This window comes from Lynx canadensis, chromosome D3, assembly GCF_007474595.2.
Source record: "Lynx canadensis isolate LIC74 chromosome D3, mLynCan4.pri.v2, whole genome shotgun sequence".
Taxonomy (NCBI): Eukaryota; Metazoa; Chordata; class Mammalia; order Carnivora; family Felidae; genus Lynx; species Lynx canadensis.
Genome location: NC_044314.2, coordinates 73,204,777 through 73,231,605, shown reverse-complemented (window position 1 = coordinate 73,231,605; position 26,829 = coordinate 73,204,777). Strand labels below are relative to the sequence as shown.

The following is a 26,829-nucleotide window of genomic DNA, read 5'->3' as shown; positions in this document are numbered from 1 at the left end:
GAGTCTGGCTGTTGCTCCCAGAGATGCAGAAAGGGAGGCTGGCTGAGTCACAACAGGCTGGGACAGGGAACCTGCAAACACAGACACAGCAGAGGGAAGACAAGGGACAGGGTATATGAGATTAGGGAGCTGAGCCACAGGGATTTGACTCTGGCTGCGGGCCCACCCTGGTGCCCTGCATCCTGTCCCTACCTGTGCAGTGACAGAGGAGCACGAGGAGGACGGGGATCCAGGCCATGGTGACACACCCCCTTCTTAGGCCACAGAGCTGGGGCTGGACTGCCCCTGGCCTGTCTTATCCCCCGTCCACAGGGTCACAGAGGAGGGGCTGCTCATGCAAATGAGACCCACCCCTGCCTCTTCTCCATGTACACACACAGGGTCTGTGGCCCTTGGACACGGAGACTTCCTGATGCACTGCGTTCCCCCTGGGTGGGCCTGGAGGCAGCAGCTGTGGGGACCACACACAGCCCCAGGGCCAGGGACTCCTCCAGGTCCTGACCGGACACACCTGCCCTGGCCCCACCTGACGCAAGGGGCCCAGTCCTTGCTTTCTGTCAGTGGAGGACTGCCCAGCTGGATGCCCTTGTCCTGCAGAAAGCCCCAGACACAGTGTCACAGTGCCCCCTGCTGGTCTCTGGGTGAACCTCTCCTTTCCCACCTCTGGCTTCCCTGATGCTTGTGTTTCCATAACCTGAGAATGACCCTCCTTGGAAAGAGAAAGGTCCTGCTGTGATGTCACTGAGCAGGTTCCCCTGTGAAGGGGGGGGGGGGGGGCGGCGGCGCTTCTAACGGGAGGGACACATGCAGTCCTGACCCAATGGAGCCTGTGAATCTTGATATTGGCTCAGGTCATGATCTCGCAGTCCTGGGATCCAGACCCATATTGGACTCTGCACTGAGCAGGGAGTTGCTTGGGACTCTCTCTCCCTCCCTCTCTCTTTCTCTCTCTCTCTGCAACCCCCTCTCAGAAAGAAATAAATAGGGGCTCCTGGCTGGCTCAGTGGGTTAAGTGTCCGACTTTGGCTCAGATTATAACCTCACAGTTCCTGAGTTGGAGTCCTACCGAGGGCTCTGTGCTGACCACTCAAAGCCTAGAGCCTGCTTCAGATTCTGTGTCTCCCGCTCTCTTCCTCTTCCTCACTCTGTCTCTCAAAAATGAATAAACGCTTAAAAAATTTGTAATAAAAAAATGAAAATAAACGAACAAACTTTAAAAATCTAAATGTATGGGGCGCCTGGGTGGCTCAGTTGGTTGTGCGTCCGACTTCGGCTCAGGTCACGATCTCGCGGTATGTGAGTTGGAGTCCCACGTCGGGCTCTGTGCTGACTGCTCAGAGCCTGGAGCCTGTTTCAGATTCTGTGTCTCCCTCTCTCTCTGACCCTCCCCCGTTCATGCTTTGTCTCTCTCTGTCTCAAAAATAAATAAACGTTAAAAAAAAATCTAAATGTAGAAGAGAAGGTTGTACTAGGATTTTGGAAAAGGAATCCGGAATGGAATTTGATACGTGGTTAGTACTGGTTAAAATTCAGAACATTCAAGTGAATAAGTGAATTTTAATGTCAAAATACATGGATGTAAAATTAAAATTGTTTTCACTTGTTTAAAAGGACTAAACGGTCTTGAACTCTTGGTCTGCTATTACCAAAAAAATGGTAAACAATTTTATTCACTTTTGACATTATCTGCCTAGAAAACAAGCACTGTGCTTTGCCAAAATATTTCCTATGCTTATCAGGACTTTGGTTCATTGAACAAAAGTTGTGTTTGTTTGTTTTTGTCTATTTTACAATTTGTATTCAATGATGCTTTGAAATAATGTCATTTAACAGAAAAATTGCCAGAATATAAAGAGCTCTCACATTCCCTTGACCAGATTGCCCAATTAACGTGTTTCCACATTTGCTCTCCCCCCCACCATCACATTACACACACTCGCACTCGTACATTCATTATCCTTTAGCAATATCATAATTTAAACTCAGGAAATGCTTTATAATTTGATCCAATCTTTAACCATCATTTTTGTTTGTTTCCATAGAAGTGCCTCCTAATACCTGATTTCTTGAAGCACAGGCCTTACTTTGAGAACTCACTCACATCACCCCCTCCTGAAATGAGTTTAACTAAACTGGCCTGTTGTCGGGGAAGGTTCAAGAAACTGAGCAATCTACCAGCCTAACTTTTAACATGTGCAATCTCAGGGAAGTTTCAGATGAGGGAGGAAACTGGCCAGGAATAGGCTGCCCCAACATGGGTTTTGCCCCAAGATGGGTCATTTTGGCATGAGCATTATTTCAAGTTAAAAGCAAATAAAACTCAGCATATTTAGGAAAAGTTCTATACCTTCCCCCAAACTGCCCACTTGTATCAGGAAGAGAGCTATCAACTGGCGTCCCTCTTTACCTAAGACATGTGTCTCAACAGTAGGGGGGGTTGCCTAAGTGGCTCATTTAGTTCAGTGGGCTACTCTTGATTCCAGATAAAGTCATGATCTTCCGTTCATGAGTTTGAGCCCCACACTGGGCTTGGCACTGACAGTGTGGAGCCTGCTTGAGATTCTCTCTCTCCCCCTCTTTCTCTGACTTCTCCTTCTCTCTCTCTCTCTTAAAATAAATAAAAAAGCTTTTAAAAGTTAATATAAATAAATAGATAATAGATGATAGACAGATAGATGATACATAGATGAGATAGATATATGATAGATAGATAAATAGATAGATGAGATAGATGGATAGATAGATATATGATAGATGATAGATAGACAAGATAGATAGATAAGATAGATAGAGATGAGATAGATGATAGATAGATACATAGATAGATAGATAGATGAGAAACATGATAGATAGAGAGATAGGGAGATAGATATTTAGAGATAGATAGATAGATAGATAGACAGATGATAGATAGATTATACATGATAGATAGATAGATAGAGATAGAGGAGCAACCTTTATTTTCCAGACATCTCCTCTGGCCTTCCTGCGAAAAATGGTCTTTCTCCTCTTTGAACCTGAGACCCCTACCTCCTTTATTCATGGGTCATGTTGCCTGTCTTTTGAATCTTCCATGTCTTTGTGGATTCCCTTTATGTAGGCTATTAAATTTCATTTTCTCCAGCTAATTTGCCAAATATAAATTTGATTCATATTCCAGCTGGAAGGACCCTGAAGAACTCAGGAAATACTCTCCCCACCCCCCCAACAACAGGCCCACATGAAGTTTCACAAAGGGTCAGACAAGAGTAAGCTAATATGTGAATTCCTAGGACTCCTGATGTACAGTTCCCTATGTCAGGGGCTGATCCTATTTCCTGGAAACATGAGGTAGAAGTCCTCCTGCATCAGATATAGGTTCCCACACTGTTCCAGCTGATGGGGCCCCCTCTCCACACAGTTCCCAAGCCCCCTACCAGGTTCCCCTCCTTCAAATCCCTATCCTCAGTCCCTGCTTCCTCCAAGTCCTGAGGACCCTGACTTTCGTCCTCACTCAAACCCTTGTCCAGAACTCCTAGTCTGACTGGGACAGACTCCACAGTCCCTGCTGGGTCACAGCTTCATGCTCCCCTCCTGTCCCTTCATCATCTATGCAGAACTAGGATGTCATTACCAAACATCACATTCTGGGGTTCCCTCTTCACCCCTCCAATGCTCCAGCTCCACTGCACTGACCTCACCCCTCCTCATGCTGCTGGGACATAGCTTTCCTTGAAGACATGTTTAACTTCTGTGTCCTCTCTCTTCCCCCAGACACTGTCAGCTCCCTGAGCATGGGGACCCTTCCTGTCATGTCCAGATGTGTCCCACATCCTAGACTCATGTGTAACATATATTAGGTGTTCAGTAAGTGGTGTGGATGCACAATATCTGGACAGTACTCTACCCTCAGTCAGACACAGGTGGACTCTGTGTCTCCGGTCTTTCCTGACCTGTCACATACTCTGTCCTCAGGGCAGCCTGTGCCTGGCACCCTGGAATTTCTCTTTAATATGAGAAAATCCTACAATGTTTTCCTGCCAAGAATAAGTTTGGGGGGGCTGAATTTAAGAGAATGTGGGTGATTTTGTAGCCAAAGATTCCTGAGAATGGTCTCAAATTACAGTTTATCTTATTTATTTATTTTTGTGATTTTGGCTTTATTTAATTTTTTAAATTTTTTTCATTTAAATTTTAGGTAGTTAAGATAGAATGCAATATTGGTTTCAGGAGTAGAATTCATTGATTCATCACTTACATACAACACCCAGTGCTCATCACAAGTGCCCTCCTTAATACCCATCACCCATCTAGCCCATCTCCTATCTACTTCCCACTGTCAGCTCCTACTTTGTTCTCTATCACTGAGAGGTTTGTTTCCCTCTCTTCTCTTCAACCCCTTCCCCATATGTCCATCTGTTTTGTTTCTTAAATTCCACATACGAGTGAAATCATGCAGCATTCTTCTTTCCCTGATTAACTTACTTCACTCAGCATGAAACATTCTAGCTCCATCCATGTCACTGCAAATGACAAGATTTCATTTTTTTTTTGATGGATGAGTAATATTCCTTTGCAGATACAGACCACGTCTTTATCCATTGATCAGTTGATGGACATTTGAGCTCTCTCCGTAGTTTGGCTATTGTTAATAAAGCTACTATAAACATTGGGGTGCATGTACCCCCTTGAATCTATACTTTTGTATCTTTTGGGTAAAGAACTAATAGTACAATTGCTGGATCATAGGGTATTTCTATTTTTAGTTTCTTGAGGAACATCTGTACTCTTCTCTAGAGTGACTACACCAGTTTCCATTCCCACCAACAATGCAAGAGGGTTCCCCTTTCTCTGCATCCTTGACAACACCTGTTGTTCCTTGTGTTGTTAATTGTAGCCATTCTGACAGGTGTGAGGTGGATTCTCATCGTGGTTTTCATTTTTATTTCCCTGAGGATGAGTGATGTTGCGTATCTGTTAGCCATTTGGATGACTTCTTTGTAAAAGTGTCTATTCATGTCTTCTGCCCATTTCTTAAATGGGTTATTTGTTTTAGGGGTGTTGAGGTTGAAAAGTTCTTTATGGATTTTGGATATTAACCTATTATCAGATATGTTTTTGCATATACCCTTCTCCCATTCTGTTGGCTGCCTTTTCATTTTGTTCATTGTTTCCTTTGCTGTGCAGAAGCGTTTTATCTTGATGAAGTCCCAGTAATTCATGTTTGCATGTGCTTTCTTGCCTTCAGCAATGTGTCTCATAAGAAGTTTCCCCAGCCAAGGTCAAAGAGTTTACACCTGTGTTCTCCTCTAGGATTTTGATGATTTCCTGTCTTCCTGTCTAGTCTTCTGTACATTTTTGGATTTATTGTTGTGTATGGTGCAAGAAAGAGGTCCAGTTTCATTCTTCTGCATGTTGCCATTCAGTTTTGCTGGACCCCTGACCTGAGGAGGAGGGGTCTGATGGGGACACAGTGAACAGCCTCTACCTGGTCCCCTCCTCACGCTCCCCTCTGGCTCCTTGATCATCTATGCAGCACTGAGATATCATCACAACACGTCAGATTCGGGGGTTTCCTCTCAACCCCTCCAATGTTCCAGGTCCACCTCACTGCCTCACCCTTGTTCACTCTCCAGAAACATCTTATTTGTGTTGCTATTCATGCTTGTTTCTCCTCTTTCTCTCCCAGGACATTTTCAGCAACATGAGGACATAGATTGTCCCTAGCGCACTCACGCTGTATCTAAGCCCAAGGGTCATGCCTGGCACATACCTGGTGTTCACCAGAGGGTGTGGAGGGACTGATCTCTGTACAGTCATCTATCCTGATCAGGAACACATGGAATCTGCCTGCTTCTGACCCAATGGGGACTCAATTCCCAGGACAGCCTGACCCCAGGTGCACAGTAATCCTGCCCAATGGAAGAAAATCAGACAATGTTTTGCAGAGTAGGGCTGGGTTTAATGGCACAATTTGGGAGAACAAGGACACTTTTTCTAGAAAAAATTCCCTAGCCTTGCTCTAAGACTCCACTTTTAGAAGAAATGAACAAAGAAGCAGCTGTGTCAGCCAAAGGGTGTGAGCTGCACAGGAAGTCCCATTGCTGAGGGGACAGCAGGTTTGGGTCTCACTTCCCCACAGGCCTGGAGCAGTGTGTGAGCTTTGAGACTGTGGTCCCACACTGAGCAGTAATAATCAGCCTCATCCTCAGCCTGGAGGCTAGAGATGCTCAGGGAGGCCACGTTCCCTGACCTGGAGCCTGTGAATCTAGACGAGACCCCCGCAGGCCGAGCACTGCTACCATAGATGAGAACTTTGGGGACACTGCCTGGGAGCTGCTGGTACCAGGACACACCTCCAGCCCCAACATTGCTGCTGCTTCCCGTGCAGGAGATGGTAACACTTTTATTCACAGGCTTGGACACTTCAGATGGCTGAGTCACCACCGACTGGGTCCAGGACCCTGCAAGGCAGAAGAGAGACATGGGGTGAGAGAGAAGGGTCAGTGGAGAGAGCCCATACGTGGTTCCACAGTCCTCTCATCTCCAGCCCCGATCCCAGCCTCCAGCCACCTGTGCAGTGAGCCAGCAGTGTGAGCAGGAGAGGAGCCCAGGCCATGGTGGAGACCCCTGCTCAGCAGTGTGTCCTCAATGTCCCTCAGCCGGGCTCCCAGAGTCTCTCTTATTGCCTCCAGCAGCCCAAGGGGAGGGAGAGACATTTCATGCAAACCAGCCCCCTCCCCCTGGCTGGCCAGCCCCAGCTTGAACCCTGAACCTGACCCTTGTCTGGAAATCTCACCCCAGGAGGGGAAGGAGCAAAAGCTGTGGGGCCTGACCTGGGGCTCCCCAAGGGCCTGAGAGCACCCACATGCTAAGCCACAGTGAGAACCAGAGCCAGGTGGCTCCCAGCTGGGATCACAGCACACAAGGCTCAGAGACAGGCCACAGCGCCCCCTGCTGCCCAAGACCCAGACATCCCCATATATTTGGTCTTGCCCACTGAATACTTAAAAACATCAATAGACTTTATGACTTATTGTCGCAGAAGAATTTAGTGGAAATTACAGATTTCCCAAATACACCCCCCTCTACCACCTTGTCTTTCCCATCATGCAACTCTAGCATGAGTGTGGTCACTTGTTATACACCATGAACCAACACTGAGAAGTCATTGTCACCCAAAGTCTATACTTTAGAACAGCAAAGCTCACTCTTGACGTTGTTCATTCAATAGGTTCAAGAGCTATACACTGATATATGTCCATTTTAGAACCACAAAGAACACTTCCACTCCCACAAAAAAACCTCTGTGCTCCAGCTGTCCATCCCTCCCTATGCTCAAACGCTTGCAACCACTATTCTTTTATTGTCTAAATAGATTTGTCTTTTTGGAGAATGTTACATGCTTGGAGTCACACAGCGTGCAGCCATTACACGTTGGCTGCTTTCATTTAGCAACGTGCAACAAAATGTCCTCTGTGTCTTTTTATGCCTTGGTGCCTCATATCTTTGTAGCTCTCATCAATATTCTATCGTTGGGATTTACTTACCTATCACCTCCTGAAAGGCATTTCGGTTGGCTGCTGCCAGGTGTGGGCAGTTATGCATAAAGCCACTGTCAACATACTTGTGCAGGGGTTTTTTGTACACATTGTTTTTAACTCCTCTAGGTAAATGCAAAGACGCATGATCCCTGGATTTTAAAGCAAGACAATGTTCCAGGGTTTTGTTTGTTTGTTTTTTGGTTTTGGGGGGGTTTAAAAAAAATTTTTTTTTAATTTACATCCAAGTTAGTTAGCAACAATCATGATTTTGGGAGTAGAATCCAGTGATTCACCCCTACATATAACAGGCTGTGCTCATCCCAACAAATGTCTTCTTAATGCCTGTTGCCCATTTAGCCCATCCCCCCTCCCACAATCCCTCCAGCAACCCTCTGTTTGTTCTCTATATTTAAGAGCCTCTTATGTTTTGTCCCCTCCCTGTTTTTATGTTATGTTTTCTTTCCTTCCCTTGTGTTCAACTGTTTTGTATCTTCAATTCCACATATGAGTGAAGTCATATTATATTGGTCTTTCTCTGACTAATTTTGCTTAGCATACTACCCTCCAGTTCCATCCACGTTTATTGCAAATGGCAAGAATTCCAAGAATGTTCAGTTTTAAAAGAAATTGCCAAAACTTTTCCAAAGTAGCCGTACCATCCTGAATTCCCCTCACTAATGAAATAGAGTTCCATTGCTCCATATCCTGGCCAGACGTTGGTGTCAAGTGTGGTTTTGATTTTGGCCATTCTAATGGCTATGTAACAGTATGTCATTGCTGTGTTATTGTGCAGTTTCTTACTGACATGATGTTGACCAGCTTTTCTCAAGCTTATTTATATCACATGAATATCACCTTTGTTGAGATAATTTGCAGTTTTTAAATTGACATTGTTTTTTACTATTGAGAAGTCTTATCTTTTAAATTAAAAAAAAAATAGTTCTCTCCTTAAATCACCTTCCGTTTGCAGTAGAAAGGAATATGTATAAAGAAGTCTATGTCCCAAATTTCCTCGTTATTTCAATCCTTTGTTAGATGCAAATATATGTCATATGTATTTTGTGACTTTCCTGAAATAAGAAGAGATGTATCCAAAAGGAGTCTTTACTCCCCATCACGGATGGTGAACATCCTTCTCCTTGTACCTAAGGGCTCTCAAAACACCCTGAACAGAGCTTCAGAGTAGATGGAGGAGCCATTCTCCAGCCTACATTCTTGTAAGTATCAGACTCTCCTCATCCCCATCACTTTCTGAGCAGCAGTCACTGAAATGGAGATGTCCACAGAGATGATGGGGGGCCCTCACAGGGTCACCAGCTGCTCAAGAGGACAAATGAATAAAGGTCAAGAGGGAGAACTTTTGTTGTAATACAGCGGCAAGTTCATCCCCTTCCATGGTGAGTCTGGAACTGGGAAGGCCTTTTAGATTCTGAGAGGGGGTCAGAGGGAAAAATCATGGAACCTCGAATCAGTCTGCCATTGCATGCAGGCTTCCTTTGTAAAAGTTAGTGACCTTGACTAATCCCATTCAACAGGTTTCCTTCTAGTTCTGTCGATTTTTTTCTTCACTCTGCAGAAGCTTTTTATTTTGATGTAGTCCCAATAGTGTATTTCTTCTTTTATTTCCCTTGCCTGAGGAGATATCCCCAGAATAATGTTGCTACAGCCAATGTCAGAGAGATAACTGCCTGTTCTCTCTAGAATTCTTATGTTTTCAGGTCTCACATTTAGGTCTTTAATCCACTTTGAGTTCATTTTTGTGTATGGTGGAAGAAAGTGGTCTGGTTTCATTCTTTTACATGTAGCTGTCCAGTTTTCCCAGCACCATTTGTTGACAAGACTGTCTTTTTCCCATTCTGTATTCTTGCCTCCTTTGTCAAACATTGATTGGTCATATACTCTTGGGCTTATTTCTGGGCTTTCTATTCTGTTTCCTTTTTTTTTTTTTTTTTGTCTGTTTTTGTGCCATTACCATATGGTTTCGATTACTACAGTTTTCTAATATAAATGGAAATCTGGAATGGTGATACCTCCAGTTTTGGTTTTCTTTTTCAAGACTGTTTCACTATTTGGGAACTTTTGTGGTTCCATATAAATTTTAGGACTGTTTGTTCTAGTTCTGTGAAAAATGCTGTTGTCATTTTGATAGGAATTGCCTTAAATCTGTAGATTGATTTGGGTAGTATAAACATTTTAACAATATTTGTTCTTCCAATCCATGACAGGGATGTTTGTTCATTTCTTGTGTCATCTTCAATTTCTTTCATCAATCCTTCATAGTTTTCATAGTAAAAGTCTTTCACCCCTTCGGTTAACTTTATTCTTGGGTATCTTATTATTCTTGGCTCAATTGCCAATGAGATTGATTTCTTAATTTCTCTCTCTGTGGCTTCATTATCAGTGTATAGAAATGCAACAGAGTTCTGTACATTGATTTTATAACCTGTGACTTTACTGAATTTATTTATTGGTTCTGGTAGTTTTTTGTTGGAATCTTTAGAATTATATATATATATATAGTACCATGTCCTTTGCAGTATGATATAATTCCTTACCAATTTGGATACTTTTAATTTCTTTTTGCTTTCTGATTGCTGTGGCTAAGACTTCCAGTACTAGGTTGAATAAAAGTGGCGAGAGTAGACATCCTTGTCTTGTTCCTGACCTTAGGGGAAAACTCTCAACTTTTCTCCACTATGATTACTGTGGGTTTTTTATATATGGCCTTTATTATGTTGTGTCATGTTCCCTCTAAACCTACATTGTTGAGGATTTTTATCATGGATGGATATTGTACTTTACCAAATCGTTTTTTCTGCATCTATTGAAATCATCGAATGTATTTTATCTTTTCTCTTATTGATGTGAAGTATCATATTGATGGATTTTCAAATTTAAATCGCCCTTGCATCCCATAAATAAATCCCATTGGATCATGTTAAATGATTTTCTTAATGTATTGTTGGATGAATTTGCTAGTATTTTGTGGAGGTATTGGCATATGTCCATCAGAGATATTGGCCTGTAGTTCTCTTTTCCTGTGGTATCTTTATCTGGTTTTGATATCAAGGTAATGCTGGCCTGATAGAATTAATTTGGAAGTTTTCCTTCCTCTTCTATTTTGGAATAGTTTGAGAAGAATAAGTATTAACTCTTCTTTAAACATGTGGTAGAATTTGCCTATGAAGCCTTTTGGTTCTGGATGTTACTGGGAGTTTGTTAACTACTGATTCCATTTCATTGTTTTAATATATTACTTCTTTTTTTTTTGTTGTTGTTTTTTTTTAATTTTTTTTTCAATGTTTATTTATTTTTGGGACAGAGAGAGACAGAGCATGAACGGGGGAGGGGCAGAGTGAGAGGGAGACACAGAATCGGAAACAGGCTCCAGGCTCCGAGCCATCAGCCCGGAGCCTGACGCGGGGCTCGAACTCACGGACCGCGAGATCGTGACCTGGCTGAAGTCGGACGCTTAACCGACTGCGCCACCCAGGCGCCCCTATTACTTCTTTTTTAATATTTGTTTATTTTTGAGACAGAGACAGAGACAGACTGCAAGTGGGGGAGGAACAGAGAGAGAAGGAGACAATTGATCTATAGATCAATTGGGAAGCACTCACATCTTGAAAATAGTGACTCTTCCTATCCACAGACATGGAACATTTCTCAATGTATGTAGTTCTTCTTTGATTTGGCTCATCAGAATTTTCTGGTTTTTCTTACATAGATCTTGTATGTATTTTGCTCAATTTATACCTAAGCATTTCCATTTTTGGAGTGCTAATGTAAGTGAAATTGTGTTTTTATTTCAAATTCCACTCATTCAATGATAGTTTATAGGAAAGCACTTGAATGTTACATTATCATTGTCCCACAACTTTGCTGTAATCTCTTATTAGTTCTAAGATTTTCTTTCTTCTTTCTTTCTTTCTTTCTTTCTTGATGGTAATTCTATTCAATTTTCTTCATAGATATGTATGTCATCTAAGAATAGTACTGTTTTAGTTTTCCCATCTCAATCTGTATATCTTTAAATGAATGCTTTCTAATGGATGTTGGTGCTTTGTAATACTTAAGAAAAAAAAGGAAAGTGGGGTGCTTGGATGGCTCAGTCAGTTAAGCATCCAACTCTTGATTTTGGCTCAGGTCATGATCTCTCAGTTTGTGAGATCAAGCCCAGTGTTGGTCTCTCTGCGGACATCGTGAATCCTGCTTGTGATTCTCTCTCTCCTTCTCTCTCTGCCCCTCCCACGTGTACTCTCTCTCTCTCTCTCAAAATAAATAAACTTTTAAAAAAAAAGAGGAAAAGGAAGAATTTGGTAATAATTGAAATATCTGAATGGCACAATATCAGTTTCTGTAAGTCATTATAAAGTATAGAAATAAATGACATATTTCTTACAAATAAGCCAAATCATGACAATTTGAACACTAATGCATTCAGTGTATATTTCATAGTGAGGAAACTGAGAAGTCTCAGTCATCAGCCTGGATCCCTGACTTCTGAAGGGAGCCCTGAGCCAACCCTAAAGAAGGGAGCCCCTGGCCCAGGGAAGAACTGTCTCTGGGTTGTGCATTTCATCTCTGAAGCACCAGACTGATGCAAACTGCTCACTGGGGGTAAGGTATCATTTCAGTGGGTCCATGACTTCATATTCCTCTCCCACAGTGTGTCAGTGCCATATTTCTGGAAGCTCACAAGCTCTCTCTTTGATCAGGGCCTCTAACATAGGACTCAGTGTGTCTTCCTATCTGCTCTCCCACACCCTCTGTTCTCATCAACAAGAGGTTTCAGTTGCCCAGTCTCAGCCCAGATCCTCTCTGGGGTCAGGGTGAATGCTTCCCTATATAACGTGGATTCTACATGTACCTATCAGCTGTGTTCATTGGATGCTGTTCCTGTTGATTTGGGTTTTATTGTTTTCATAGAATCAGAAAATGAGTTTACACTACATTCCCATGCCCAGCTGTCTCTAGCATCTGTAATTTATAACATATGTATTATGTAAAATGTATATGTGATACATACCATATCAAAATATATATGATATCATACATATAAAAAGTATATATGAAATATATAACATTTATAATGTATATATGATATACAGATATTATTTAATTTATATAATATATATAAATCGCAACATGTAACATGTGTACATATATTATGTAACAGAATATTAATAAATACAATGCAGTATTTCATGTTATATATGCTATGTATTAAATTACAATATATCAATAAACCCTACAATAGTATAGCAGATGGCACATATGTAATATATATTTATATATAAAATCATTATATATAATGATTTTATGGTAAGTATATATCACATTCATTTATAATAAATACAACTTCTATTCTGTCTTTATTTAATGAAATCCAGATGGTGTGGGTGGCAGCATCAGCACAATCCCACTCAGGAGACCGGAAGGAAAGCTGCAGGGCTACAAGACGATTAAAAGTCTCACGATAGTTCATTTCACTCTTTGATATGGTTAATATAGTTGTAGTCTAGTTTTGCTATTTTACTCACTATGAAGACTGACATAAAAAGAACATTACTATAAATGGAGCTCTCACCTTTCTGAGAGGTTCTTCCTCCTCTCCTGCACTGAAAACTCTCATGACCTATTACACTACATGCATTGGGCACTAACCAAGATTTTTTGGTAAAAGCTCCATGGAATATGTTGTGGTTGGGTGTCTAAGATTTAGTTCCAAAGAACTGGCATTTATCCCAACATTATGGGATTAAACTGGGGGCAGTGAGCACATGGCCGGATGGCACTGAATGTGTACGTGGACTTGAGAGCTATTGATTGTACCTTCACAATATTAAGTCATCCAGTCAATCCATGGAGTGGCATCTGTTCTCTTCTTTAAATCTTCCTTAATTTTTTTCAGCAATGTTTTGTTGTAGTTTTCAATTTACAAACTTTTTGCCTACTTGGTTAAGTTCACTCCCGAATGCTTTGTTCTCTTTTTACGTGGCGGGTAGGGCTCAGTCCATTGAGAGTCTGGCTCTTAGTTTGGCTCAGGTTGTGCTCTCACGGTTTGTGAGTTTGAGCCCCACATCAGGCTCTTCGCTGGAAGTCCGGAGCCTGCTTGAGATTTTCTCTCTCTCCCTCTCTTCCTGCCCCTCCCCAACTCTCAAAGTAAGTAAATAAAAACTGAAAAAAATAAATTTTGTTCTTTTCGATGCTGTCTTAATGGAATTGTTTTCTCAATATCCTTCTGGCTTCTTCACTGTTGGCATAAAGAAAACCACCTGATGATTGCAGGGAATCAGTACGTGAACTCCTGTAGGAGATACTAGATAGATTCAGGCTAGGGTTGATGATAGATAGAGCCTATTTCCGTATTTTGGAGGAGTAGGAACAAGTAATGAAGCAGGAAGGAGTATGAGAGGGAAGCTCTGCCTCCATGACCATGAAATGAGCGATCTCACAGGGTAGACTCTGAGCACAGGATGGGCTTAAGAACTAAGGAACCCGTGCTGCCTCCACTTTTTATGGGAGAAACAGAAAAGTATAAAGCTTTTTTTTTTAGTTGGAGAAATAATTCATTTATATGTTCCAGAACGTATGTAATTATTCATGAAACACATATTTTAAAAGCACCAAGTATTCTCTGATGGGTGCAGGTAAGGGAGTAGTATGAAGGGTCAGGGAGGAGCCGTCTCTGTGTTCCTGACTCAATGGTTCTGCCAGGACTGAGAAGAAGGCTCTCCAGCTCCCTGCTTCCTCAGGGTTGGCCCCGGGGAGAGGACACCAGACCCTCTGCTCACACAGCCCCTCTCTGCTAGTTGACCAGTTCTCACTCCCTCTTCCACCCTCCAGCATTTCCCTGAACTCCTCACTGAACCCCAATTCCTCCTTCTTAAAGAAGGTCAATGACACCAAAAGAGAATCCCTGAAGCTTTGACATCTACCTCGGTCTGTTGGATTATTGGAAGTTGGACACAAAAGAAATGTACCCCCCTCCACTGATTTATGCCATCTTTCAAATTTACACCTGAATTGTGCAGATATTAACCTGTAAGTTTCTGACTATAAATTACTCCTCAATATATATATTTTTATTTTGTTGCTTCCTATGCTCCATTACTGAAACATTTTCAATTACATTTGTACAATTTACAGTAACTTGGGTATTATCTTCCTTAGTAAGAGCAAGAGATTAAGAAACTGTACAATTTTCAAATGCAGGAAGGTGCTTGAAATGCTCGTTACCATCTAAAATAACACATGGTAAAGGCATCAGTAGGATGTGACATGTGCACAGACAAAAGTTCAGGGATGTTGACCAGAGGATAATTCATACTGAGGGGTATTGGAACCACCTAAGTGAAACCTTAGGGGAGAAAGTTGCCAAGGGCCATCAGTCCTCTCCCATACGTGTGTCTGGCCCACCTCTGAGTTTCCCATGTGACGAAGGAACTGAATGAGGAAGCTTGGGAAGACACATGAACCTTAAACAGAACATTGGCTCCCTTAGGATAATGCATTTTTTTTCTATGGTGTAGTTGTTTATTTCCATACATCTATTCCATATATGTGTCCCTTCTCTGTTTCTGGTCTTGGACAAAGGCAGTTAGGAGAAGCAGACGGTGAAAACAGAAATAAGGAACAGAATATCAGGAGGCACATAGAGAAATGTGGTCCAGGGAAGGGCTCTACCTGTGGCAGGTGAATAAAAGGGGAAGATTCTTTTGCAGAATCCCCAGTGAGGGTGGGATTTTTTCCCTGTCCTCTGAGAATGACAAGTGTAATAACGTGGGGAGGAATAAATTACCCTGATGGGGAGGAGCTCAAATGTCTGAAGGTGCCCTGGAGAGGAGAGAAGGTGAAACAAGGAAGAGCAGGGGGAGAGAGGAGAATCTGAGGCAGAGAAAAAGGCCCCCATCTTCCCAGTTCATTGTGGGTTCCCCACTCAAAACCCCTGCCTCTCCACAGACGAGCTCTCTAAGGAACCTGAAGAATGTGGTGGAATGAATGGCTGAGGGTGTGAGGATGCTGGATGGACACAGAAAACCCGTGGGAAGAGTGATCCAGTCATAGCTCAGGCCATTCTCAGCTCAGAGAAGCCCCAGTGAGCTCAGGCACTGTCATCTGTCACCCACATTGTGTGCTCCATTTTGGGGAAATGCACCTCTTACCTCCTCTCAGAATACCCCTCAGACCTTCTTCCCATCAGAAGAGCCCTGCCCCCCATGGGATCCCTGGTATTTGGTCATCTGGCCAGGGGCCTTAATAGTGCTGACATTTCTACTGCTGTGACTTCTGCCTTCAGAGTAAGAGCAGGTGGCAGTTCTGTAATCCCGCGTGGAGTGAGGTGTCATCTCCTGCAGGTGAAGGCAGGGACTCCTCTCCGAGCTGTACTTGGGCAGCAGGCAGTAATCTGACATAGATTGTGTGGTGCAAATTAACATAGGACCGCGGAGGAAACATGACAGCACAGCTTTGTGAGGGGATACTGAGTCTTGCTCCCTCCTCCCCCTCAATCTTGAGAATAGAGTTATTCATGAAAATACAGTGCTGTCACTCCCCATGTACAGCCCCCACATCACTCTGGGCTGGGTGATGCTTCTAGTCACAGGGTGAGAGAAGACATGATCTCAACTCCGTGTGGACTGAGGGAGGACATTTATCATCCAGTTTCTCCATGGCGTTAGAGGGGTCACAGTGTAGGAGAGTCACACATAGGTGGGGGGGGGGGGGGCATGCTTGCCTGTACTGGAGCAGTCTCGGGTTTTCCCACGTGGGAGGGGGGTGGGCATCAGTGTCCACTCTGCTGTCGAGCTACAGCGCCCTCTGGTGGCCAGAGCATCACAACATGTATGGAGACAACAGCTGGCCCTCTAAGCGGTGACCCGTTTCTGATAGCTTTTCCTACATCTCCAGTAGGAAGACTGGGTGTTGGAACCAGTGATTCCCCAGGTCTTCTCTCTGTGGGGTCCTATAGCCTAGAGTAATTCCCAGTTGTCCTGCCTCATCTCTCACCTTACTCCTGCCACGTCTCCAGACATATCAGTGGTCCCTACTCTTACTAGGTCGTAGTTTTCACTCTCCATTGGGGGATTCTGCATACTTGTCTCACAAATTCATGAATTATATTTTTGTTAAATATTCAAAAAATTATTATATTTTGGGTTTTTAGGACATTTACTACAGAATTCCTGATTAACACTTCTTAACTATAATTGGCCACGCAGAATCATTTTGGTGGATAAATCTCTTGTGCCAGCTAAAAGTCCAAATTATCTCATGTTGTTACCCTGTTGTGATTTTATGTCCTGAACATGATAACTGTTGCCACGTAGAGATGAAAAGTCTCTACTATCCTATTAGCGATACAGCAGAAATTCTCTAAGTGACTTCTGCATGTGGGGCACCAATAGCTGGTGTTATCACATGATGCTGGCTTTTGTCACAAGCAAGTAAGACCTAGTGACAGCCCAGGCAGCACAAGCAGAGGGATTTGCCTCCCCTTCGCACTGACCTGGAGCTCAATGTGTGAGGTAACGCTGTCAACCCATATCTGAGAGTATTGGCCATTTTCAGGTCCAACATGAAGGCCACAATTTAGCAAATATCCCGAGTTCATCAAGGCATCTTTGGTCCTTCAGAAACACTTAGGATCCAAGAACCCTCTGGTTACTTGAGACTGAGTAGAATCTCAGAAGTTGTTGGGAAAGTGCCCTTTCAGTGACAACAAAAGAACATTGTTTGTCGTGAACTTTGGAAAATCTGCAAATTCCACTCAAATTCACTATAAATCTAAACTTCTCTTAAAATTAAAGTCTATTCAATAAAAAAGAGAGTAAGAGCTCTGTGAAAATCATATAGCAAAGAAAAAAAAGAGGAACAATTTAAATTTCTAGCAGACATGAGGAAATGAAAAAGACAAATAAGAAACCAACTTCCCATCATAATAAATGAAACAGTACAACAAAGAGATCATTGGAACACCTGGGTGTCTTAGTCACTTAAGTATCTGACTCTTGATCTCAGTTCAGGTCTTGATCTCAGGATTGTGAGTTCAAGCCCCACACTGGGCTCTGTGCTGAGTGTGATGCTTACTTAAAAAAGGCAGGGGTGGGGGGGGTCATAGAAGAACTGTATCTAATTGGCACATCAAAATCTTGTTTGTAAATGACAGAGTAGTTCAAGCAATTATGAACTTTTGAATGAAAATGGATAATGTATATACATACAAAATAAGAAATGACAAAATGAAAAAAGAATCTTACTGTTAACACCTATTAATAATAGATAAAAAGGAAAATTTCTTAGCAATACAAAAAAAATTCTACCAGGAAGCAATGGATAATCAGACCAATTTCTGAGGGAAAAAAGTGAAACATTATTGTGGAGCTATTCTACAAAATGACATAAGCTCCAGTTAGTTTCACAGAAAAAACAAACAGGCCTTCTGAGATCAGGTGATTCCATTTCTTGGCTTCATAGTATATATTTTTTCAAAACATTGAAAAGTTAGGAAAATGAAATTTGGTAGAAAGCATGTATAACAGTAAAAACTACACTTGATAAATAAAATACAAAGAAAATTACAGACTAATATTATGAAATATTGATGTAAATATTCTAAATTAAATACCAACAAAGAGATTCCAGTATTACGTTAATATATGGATATACCAGGGTCATATGTGATTTATTCCAGATATACAGTTGGGTTCAATATTGACAGATCTTTTAATAGAGACATTATATTAATAGATGAGTAGATACAATTTTATTTCCTCAGTAGAATTTGGAGGAGACTTTACCAATCTAAAATGAATCTCTTATTTAAAAAAACACATAAATAGAAATAGTCAAATACATTTGCAGTATGGTGACACATTCTTTCCCACACACATGTAGTTACTGTCACAGCCAGCACCTTAGCTAATGGGGTACAGGGCAAGAATATTCCACAAGATCAGAAACAGGCAAATGTGACCTTTAACTCCATTATTACTCAGCCTCCTTCTGCAAGTATTAGACCATGCAATTAGACAAGAAAAATCACTTGCTAAATGGATCTTAGCATTGATGGGAGTGGACATGTAGTCCTTCCAAAAGAATCAAAGATACAATTCAGTGATAGATACTCCAGGGCTGGTGCAGCAGTGGCAGAAGAAATCTCCCCAAGGAGCACAAACAACATTGAGAACTAAAGAGAGGATGCCGCAGCTCTGGAATCTTCTAGAGGTAGGTAAATGACCAAGGACTGAGATGCAGGATTCCTCAGCATTAGGGTGGGAATTGAGCACAGTTGGACCTGCCACCCAGAATCCATGAACTTCAGTGCAAAGAGATTCTGTTTCCCAACCTTATGGGAGAGATGGCATTTCTGTGTCCTTTGAGATCTTTTGTCTAGGAAGGGGCTGCTGTGAGTGACGTTGGGAACAGAAGGGAAGGAGAAGCCTTCACTCCCAGGTGATGCTCCCGGAGGGACCTGGGCCCATGGTGGCAGCAACAGGAGCAGCAGAAGCAGAAGCCTTAAGATGAGGCCGAGCAGCTGGTGGGGCCTCTGCCTCCCAGCAGATGACAAAGGGGTTTGACCTTAGTTCCCATGAGCCTGGGGCTCTGTGTGAGCCCTGAGATGCTGTCACAAGATGGTCAGTAAGGAGTAGCCTCGTCCTCAGTTCTCAGCCCAGTGATGGTCACGGAGCCAGAGTTGCTAAACATGGAGCCAGAGGACAGATCAGGGTCTTCAGAGGGTCTAATCATCACAATAGATGAAGATTTGGGGTCCCCTTCATGGGAGCTGTTAGTACCAGGACACATACAGTACACTGTGGGTGTGTCCTGACCCAGATATGGCTGGATTCTGTGTCCCTGGTTCTTCTCTGACTCACCATGGACTCTGTCCCCTGGGCAGCCTTCCACTGACACCCAGGTATTTCAGCTGGATTTGAGAAGAATCACACGATCTACTGCTGCCAGAGACAGGCTTAGGGGGCAGAATTTTTAAAGAGTGATAAGATTTTGTGGATAAAGTACCCTGAGATGGCTCTCAGACCACAGTTCAGGCCAAACAAATAAAGGGAACAGTTGAGTCGGCTGAAGATTTGGGGCTGCTCACAGTAAGTCCATCGCTGTCGGGACAACAGGATTTTGTCTCACTTCCCCACAAGCCTGCAGCATTGTGTAATGACTCTGTCATCAAAGTATTGGCAGTAATAATCAGCCTCATCTTCAGGCTGGAGCCCAGTGATGGTCAGAGAGTGGGAGTTGCCAGACTTGGAGCCAGAAAATCGACTGGGGACCCCAGAAGGACGATTGTTGTTACCATAGATGAGAAGTTTGGGGGCCGCTCCTGGAAGTTGCTGGTACCAGTGTATAAATTCACCAGCCCAAAAACTGGAGTCGTTGACAGTGCATGAAATAGTGACGGTCTGCCCCAGAGCCCCAGACACCAAGGGAGGCTGAGTCAGCACAGACTTGGCCCAGGATCCTGAAAGCGGGAGAGACACAGAGAACATGATGCCAGGGTCTAGAGGCAAGAGGAGGATGTGGGGCCCCACCTGTCCTCCCAGAACCCCTTCCCCTGTGCCCATATCCAGTCACCTGTGCAGTGAGTGAGGAGGGTGAAGAGGAGAGGGGACCAGGCCATGGTGGACACCATCACTGATCCTGCCTTCTGTGGCTCCCAGCTGAGCAGAACTCCCCTAATCTGTCCCTTCTTCGTCCTCTGAGATAGGGAGGGCCCATCCATGCAAATGATACCCCAGCTCTCTGGACCCTCACTGGTCCTGGGTCCCTCTGTCTGAAGGTGTCACGGAGGTGGGCAGGGGAGGGGCTGTGTGGGGCCAGAGGGTGGAGAGGTTACAGCTGTGAGTCTTGAGAAAGACACAGGCAGTGCCAGGTGGTAAGTCCTAGCTCTGATCACCTTTGGCACCTCAGAAACATGCCCTGGTTGCCCCCTGTGTCCAGGCTCAGACACACCATTGTGTGATGTGGTAACCAGAGCCAGACACAGTTCCTGCCTTCCCTCTGTCCACTGTCTCATACCTTAGGGCCAGTCCATGTGTCTCTTACACAAACTCTTCTTAGATCAGGATCAACTGCAGAGAAGTGATGGGTCCCCATGGACACATGACCCTTTCTGCACAAGATGCTAGGTCTTTCCTCTTATGTGATTACTTCCAGGTTTCCAGAGCCCTCCTTCCTCTGAGATTCCCACAGCACTGTGGAGATCAGGAGTTCTTCTTTTCAGGTTGTTAGTAGAAGCCTTCATGTGCATTCCTAGAGGGGTTACACCCTGACAATCTTTGTTGTCTCTCAGTATTTCCATCAGGTTGAAACAGTTCTCCACACACTGTGGGCAGTGAATCCCTCCTAGGATCTGTTCTCCCAACACACAGACACAGTCTGCAGGAGCCCTGCCAGGTGAGGCTGTGTGTGGCACTGACCTCAGTGCCAAAGGATCCACTGTCTGAAAATCCCAGGTGAGATGGAGTGAAAGTAGCAGAAACTCTGACAGAATGTATGTGTTAGTCACCACTTAGTCAACCGTGCACATCAAATATGTGTATATTATTTTTATAGAATTTAACTCAAAATTGATTTAATCTCAATGTTCATATCATTGTGAATATGCAGGTACAGTCACTAATACACTTTTCCCACACCTGTGTATACGGCAGAAAGAACATGGATGGAAATTGTGACGAATAACATGGGTGGGACCACAATGGAAAGAATGTCTTCTTTTCTTGTTCCAGTAGGAATTCATGTACTTTTACTAAAATGGCTTGATTTCTTCTTATTTATTTATTTATTTATTTATTCTTTTTACTTATAAGTTTTGGATCCAGGGTCTGTTCCTCCAGGAAGGAAAGCCCACCACTTTGCCCAGTGAAACCCCCTGAGGGGCCTGTTCCTGAGGACTTCACAGCCATCTCAGCGATGGAATTACCAAACCCAGAGCTTCCAGGATGGAGGGATTTTGGGTCAGACTCTTCTCTGAGGTAGGCAGAGCCCTAGTCCCTGTGCCTTGTGACCAGCATGTTCAGGATAGAGCAATTGTCCATTCAGCCATCCATGAGTAGAGGAATGAATTCCTGTTACCCAAGGTCATCTGCACCAGACATTTCTGTCAAAGGTCCCACATGTGAGTGGAGGAGAGGTGAAGGTAAGGGGAACTGTGTCCCTGAGGTCACAGGCACTGTGACCCTGGGTTGGAACTGAAGACTTTTCCCAGATGTCCAGCCTGACAGGAGGTGTCACTGGGGAGACTGAGTGAGTGACAACCAGCCCTGACAGCACAGGGAGGTTGCATCTCGTGTCCCAGTGGGCCTTGACCTCCATGGGAACAGCACTGGGTCTGCTGTCCCAGAATCAGTGTATTGATCAGCTTCAAGCACTGACTGGAGTCCAGAAACTCCACCTGGGATTCCTGAGCATCAGCCTTGTCCCAGGAGAGCAGATGTTCAGAACACGTCCTGGTCGCCCTGTGACGGGACCCCAGTTACACTCGATGTCACCAGTTGTTTCCTGCTGATGCATATTCTGCCTTTTGGAATTTGTGACACTGAGGACAGCTGAGTGAGCAGAGGCCAACCCTTACTTGTGGAGGAACAGACAAGCCTAGAACCTGCAGAGTCCAGAACGGTATTCACTCAGAGAGAGGAGAGTGTGTGTGTGTGTGTGTGTGTGTGTCCCAAATGAGGCTAGGAGGCCCCCTGTCCCTCATATGGCATGTAAACACCCTGAGGAATGGTTCTCTGGAAAATCTACCCATGAAGCTGATTCTCTTTAATAACACCCAGGGTCCTGGATCCTGAACCTAAAGGTAAGCATGTTAAGATTTTTACGGTGAAAAGAATTATGTAGGCCAGGAAAATTCATTTGAGAACAGACCTGTTAATTCACTGAATCAGAAGTCCAGGTCTTGTTGAGTTGGGGGGGTTTTATCTCTGCAGACACAAGAGCGACAGCTCCGGGATCTTCAGGTGTCAGGAAGCATAGGGCAGGGTTCAGCACCTCCTTCCTGCCACCACAGCACAGCCAGCACCACAGTTCCCTGTGTCCCCAGGTGAGAACAGGGAATGAGAAGAACACAGTGCTGACATGTCTTGTGAAAACAAAACCACTACAACCTGGAACTTTATGTGCTGTAGAAAAAATGTTTCTGCACTGCATCTACTATACAGAGAATTCTTAGAAATCAGTATCTGGAGCATAAGAAAAACAATGACATATCTTAAAATATGCAGGTGATCCTTTGTCTGTGTATTCCTACAAGGCTCCCCATGGGAGGGGCATCCGTTAATTCTGAAGTGGGTAAAAATCAATAAGTTCCATGTGCAAATACCTGAAAGTAAGTTGAACATATCCTTTTTAGAAAAATGTAATAACTTTACTTTCATATTAAGAAGAATGACAAGGCATGTTGGGAACAAAAAAATGGAGCCTGAGAGTGAGAGCAGGAAGGAGAATGTGAGGGGTTTCATGCAGCTCTATTTTCTGCTCATTCTCCTCCCTAGAGATGGACATTGGAGACTGCAAACTGCAGCAAGATCACTTCCAGTTTTCTCTAAATCCTCATGTGGATAGTGGATAAGGAGGTCAGACCTGAAGAGCCAGAGGGAGAGATTGAAGCCTGAGGGACTCGGGGCAGAGGGGAGAAAAGGAGGGAGTGTGTGGGGGGTGTGGTCAGAGAGAGTGTATGATCTGATCCAAGATTACGTGTAGCTTGTTCAGAGAGAGGGGACTGTGTCTATGACCAGGGTCATTGTCAATCAGCTGTGGGTACATCAGTACTGACACAAGGTTACACTTTATGGAATAAGATGATGGAACTGATGTGTGGATGAATGTTTGATGGGTGGCATGTTTAGTTTCAGACGCAGTATTTACTCCTGTTCATCTTCTCCAGACCCCAGGGGCATGTGCAGTTGAACTCTGATAGGTCATCTGTCCCTGTCTTCCTGGGATGCCCTGTGCTGTCTTACGTTACATTCAAACATGCATGTCTCTCTTTCCCCAGTTTAATAACAGATCTTTCTGCAGAACAGTGCCTCCCAAATGTGTCTCCACATAAATTTCTCACTGAAAAGAGACTCAGAGATAAGGTCTGTGGGACCAAGACCTTTTGTCTCACTTCCTCATCTGCCTATGTCACTGTGAGAAGCATAATTATGTCCAGTCAGACAGTAATAGTCAGTCTTGCCCTCAGGTTGCAGCCCAGAGATGCCCTGCATTGGCCAAGGCATCTCTGGATCCAGAGAAGCAGCTGGGGACCCCAGAGCCCTGGTGCTTATTTGAGTCTGAGTAGTAGTACAGGAGATACTGAGGAGGGCTCCCGGGCTTCTGTTGGTACCAATTTATGTAGTAGCTGCAGACATTGAATCCACTGCTCAGGGTGCAGGTAAGTCTGACAGTTGCCCCCAGAGATGCAGAGAGGAAAGGAGGCTGGGTCAGCACAGGCTGGGACAGGGAAACTGCAAACACAGACACTCATGGATGATGGATCAGGGACCAGGATAAAGTTTCCCAGGCTCTGATCCAGAGGGACTAATTTATTCAAGAAGTCTTCCCTGGGTCCCAGAGAACTGTCCCTACCTGTGCAGTGAGACAGGAGCAGAAGGAAGATAGGAATCTAAGCCATAGTGATGCAGCCCCAGGTCCCCACAGTGGTCTAGGCTGCCCCAGGCCTCTTTTTCTCCTCCACCCTCCATCACAGGAGGGGCTGTCCATGCAAATGAGTTCTATCCAGTGACTGCCCAGCCCCTCCCTGACCCCTGGTCCTGGAGCTCAGCTTACACCACACATTCAGGAAGATGGAGGTTGGCTTCAGCCCTAAGGAGAGCCCTGGGGGGAACACCTGCTGAGACAACATAAAGGTCCCTGCTCTGGGGACTGTGCCAGGCCAGAGGGGACACAGCTGCTGAGTCCCCATCAGGAAGCCCTGGGAAGCTCCTTTGACTGAGTGGTCCTCATTGAGCAGCTGAGTAGGGACCACAGGGAAGTCCCACAACACACCTTTCTGGTATTAAGTGGAAAAATGAAAATATCCTAAGAGAACTCCTATTGAAAAGAGATATAATACATAATTTCCTAAGAAGATTAAAAAATGGCTCTACTAGAAATAAATGAGTAAACAGATCAATTTTAAAATGAAAGTGGAAAATGTTATTATCAACCACTTCCCCTGAAGGTAAAAGATATAGACATTTTCACAGGAAACATCTAACAAAACTTCAAAACAGATGGTTCCACTTTATTTACTTCATATTTTTCCATAATATCTAGAAGGATGGATTATTTCTTAGTTGTTTAAAAAAGGCTCTAACACTGGAATACTACTTGGCAATGAGAAAGAATGAAATCTGGCCTTTTGTAGCAACATGGATGGAACTGGAGAGTGTTATGTTAAGTGAAATAAGTCAGGCAGAGAAAGACAGATACCATATGTTTTCACTCATACGTGGATCCCGCTGAAAAGAACAGCTTTAAATCCAAATGACAGCCCTGCCTTAGTTTAAAGCTAAAGTTCTCTTTTCTGCTTATTATGGATCTTTGATAAGAAATACAATTGCTGAGAAGTCTGTTTTGCTTGCTGTTTGCTACGAGCATTGTGAGGCCTTTCCTGAATGTAACCCGCTGTGTAGTAGAATGGGTTGTAAACCTTCCTAAATGTAGTCTGATATGTAATGGAATGAGTGATTGTACATAAACTAACCGGCATTTCTCGCTTCTGTAAACCTGCTTGCTTAGCACATTCCTCACCTACCCTACCCCCTTCCCCCTTCCCCCTTTTTTTTCCTCCCGCCACAAGTAACGGACAAAGCCTTCCCGCCAAAGGACAGACAAAGGACGCCCAATCAGAGAACAACAAATGTCCTTACTTTAAAATCAACTAATCAGGCCCCTCATAATTTGAAACCTCCCCTGTGCTATTTGTCTCTGTCTATAAAAACGCTGTACCAACCCTGATCGTGGCCTCTTGCGTCACCGGCGACGAGTGCGCAGAGGACCAGGTTCGAACCTGCAATAAACGACCCTTGCCGCTTGGCTTTGACTTACGACTCTGGTGGACTTTTGTGGGAGGTTTCGGAACTTTGGGCATTACACATCCTCAGCCTGGAGCCCAGTGATGGTCAGAGTGCCTAAGCTGCCAGACTTGGAGCCAGAGAATCGATCAGGGACCCTGGAAGGTCTCTTGTTATCACAATAGATGATGAATTTGGGTGCCATTCCTGAGATCTGTTGGTACTAGTACATATAATATCCACCCCCAATGTTGGAGCTGCTTCCAGTGCAGGAGATGGTGACCCTCTGGCCCAGGGCCGCAGACACTGAGGATGGCTGAGTCAGCACAGACTGAGCCCAGGACCCTGCAAGGGGGAGAGACACAGAGAGGGTGATGCTGGAGTCTAGAGATAAGAGGAGGAAACAAGCTCCATGTATCCTCCCAGAGCCCCCTCCCCTGCCTCCACATCTAGTCACCTGTGCAGTGAGCCAGGAGGGTGAGGAGGAGAGGAGACCAGGCCATGGTGGAGGTCAGCATTAATCCTGCTTTGTGTGGCCACACAACTGACCAGAGCCTCTCTTAATCTCTTCTTTCCCCTCTTCATCCTCTGCGAAAAGGAGGGCCCATCCATGCAAATGAGACCTCAGCTCTCACTGGGCTTGGGTCAGATTCCTCTGTCTGAGGATGTCAGGGGTGTGGGGAGGTCCCAGCTGTGAGCCCTGAGCAGAGGACATAGGCAGTGCCAGGTGACATGTACTGCTCTGATCACCGTTGACCCTCAGAAAAGGTCCCTGAGAGCCTCCTGGAGTCCAGGCCCAAACACACCTTTGGGTGACATTGTGACCAGAACCCACCGCAGACTGCTCCTGACTCCCCCCTGCACTGTCCACTGTCCTTTGCCTTAGGGCCAGGCCAGTTGTCCTCTTATGTCACCTCTCCTCACCTCAGGACAGACTGTATGCTCTACTCAGACTCCACGGCTTCCATGGCTGCTCATGGGTCAAGATTCAGGGGGTGTCTCTACATAAACTCCTCCTAGAACAGGATCAAGTCTGGAGCGGTGACAGGTCCCCATGGACACATGGCCCCTTCAGTGCAAGATGCTGGGGGTTTTTTTCTCTAATGTGATCCTTCCCTTGATAGAAATTCAGCAATGTGTCTCCAAACCCTAAAAATAGTACTTCATTTCTTTTTTTATGTTTATTTATTTTTCAGAGAGAGAAAGAGACAGAGCATGAGCGGGGGAGGGGCAGAGAAAGAGGGGGACACAGATTCCAAAGCAGGCTTCAGGCTCTGAGCTGTCAG

General features: G+C 44.2%; 1 long non-coding RNA gene and 3 gene segments (V, D, J or C); 1 reads left to right on the top strand and 3 right to left on the bottom strand.

Annotated features, from left to right (window-relative positions):
• The window catches only part of LOC115528231, a 917,695-nt gene that overhangs the window by 859,120 nt on the left and 31,746 nt on the right, over positions 1–26,829 (bottom strand).
• Positions 1,883–25,859, top strand: LOC115528238. Its single transcript, XR_003973183.1, has 3 exons — positions 1,883–1,893; positions 4,025–4,029; positions 25,801–25,859. It is a non-coding gene; the product is annotated as an uncharacterized LOC115528238 (long non-coding RNA).
• Positions 5,930–6,643, bottom strand: LOC115528234. The segment is given in 2 exon segments: positions 5,930–6,443; positions 6,553–6,643. Coding segments are annotated over 2 exon segments (444 nt in total).
• On the bottom strand, positions 18,893–20,199 carry LOC115528236. The segment is given in 2 exon segments: positions 18,893–20,001; positions 20,115–20,199. Coding segments are annotated over 2 exon segments (393 nt in total).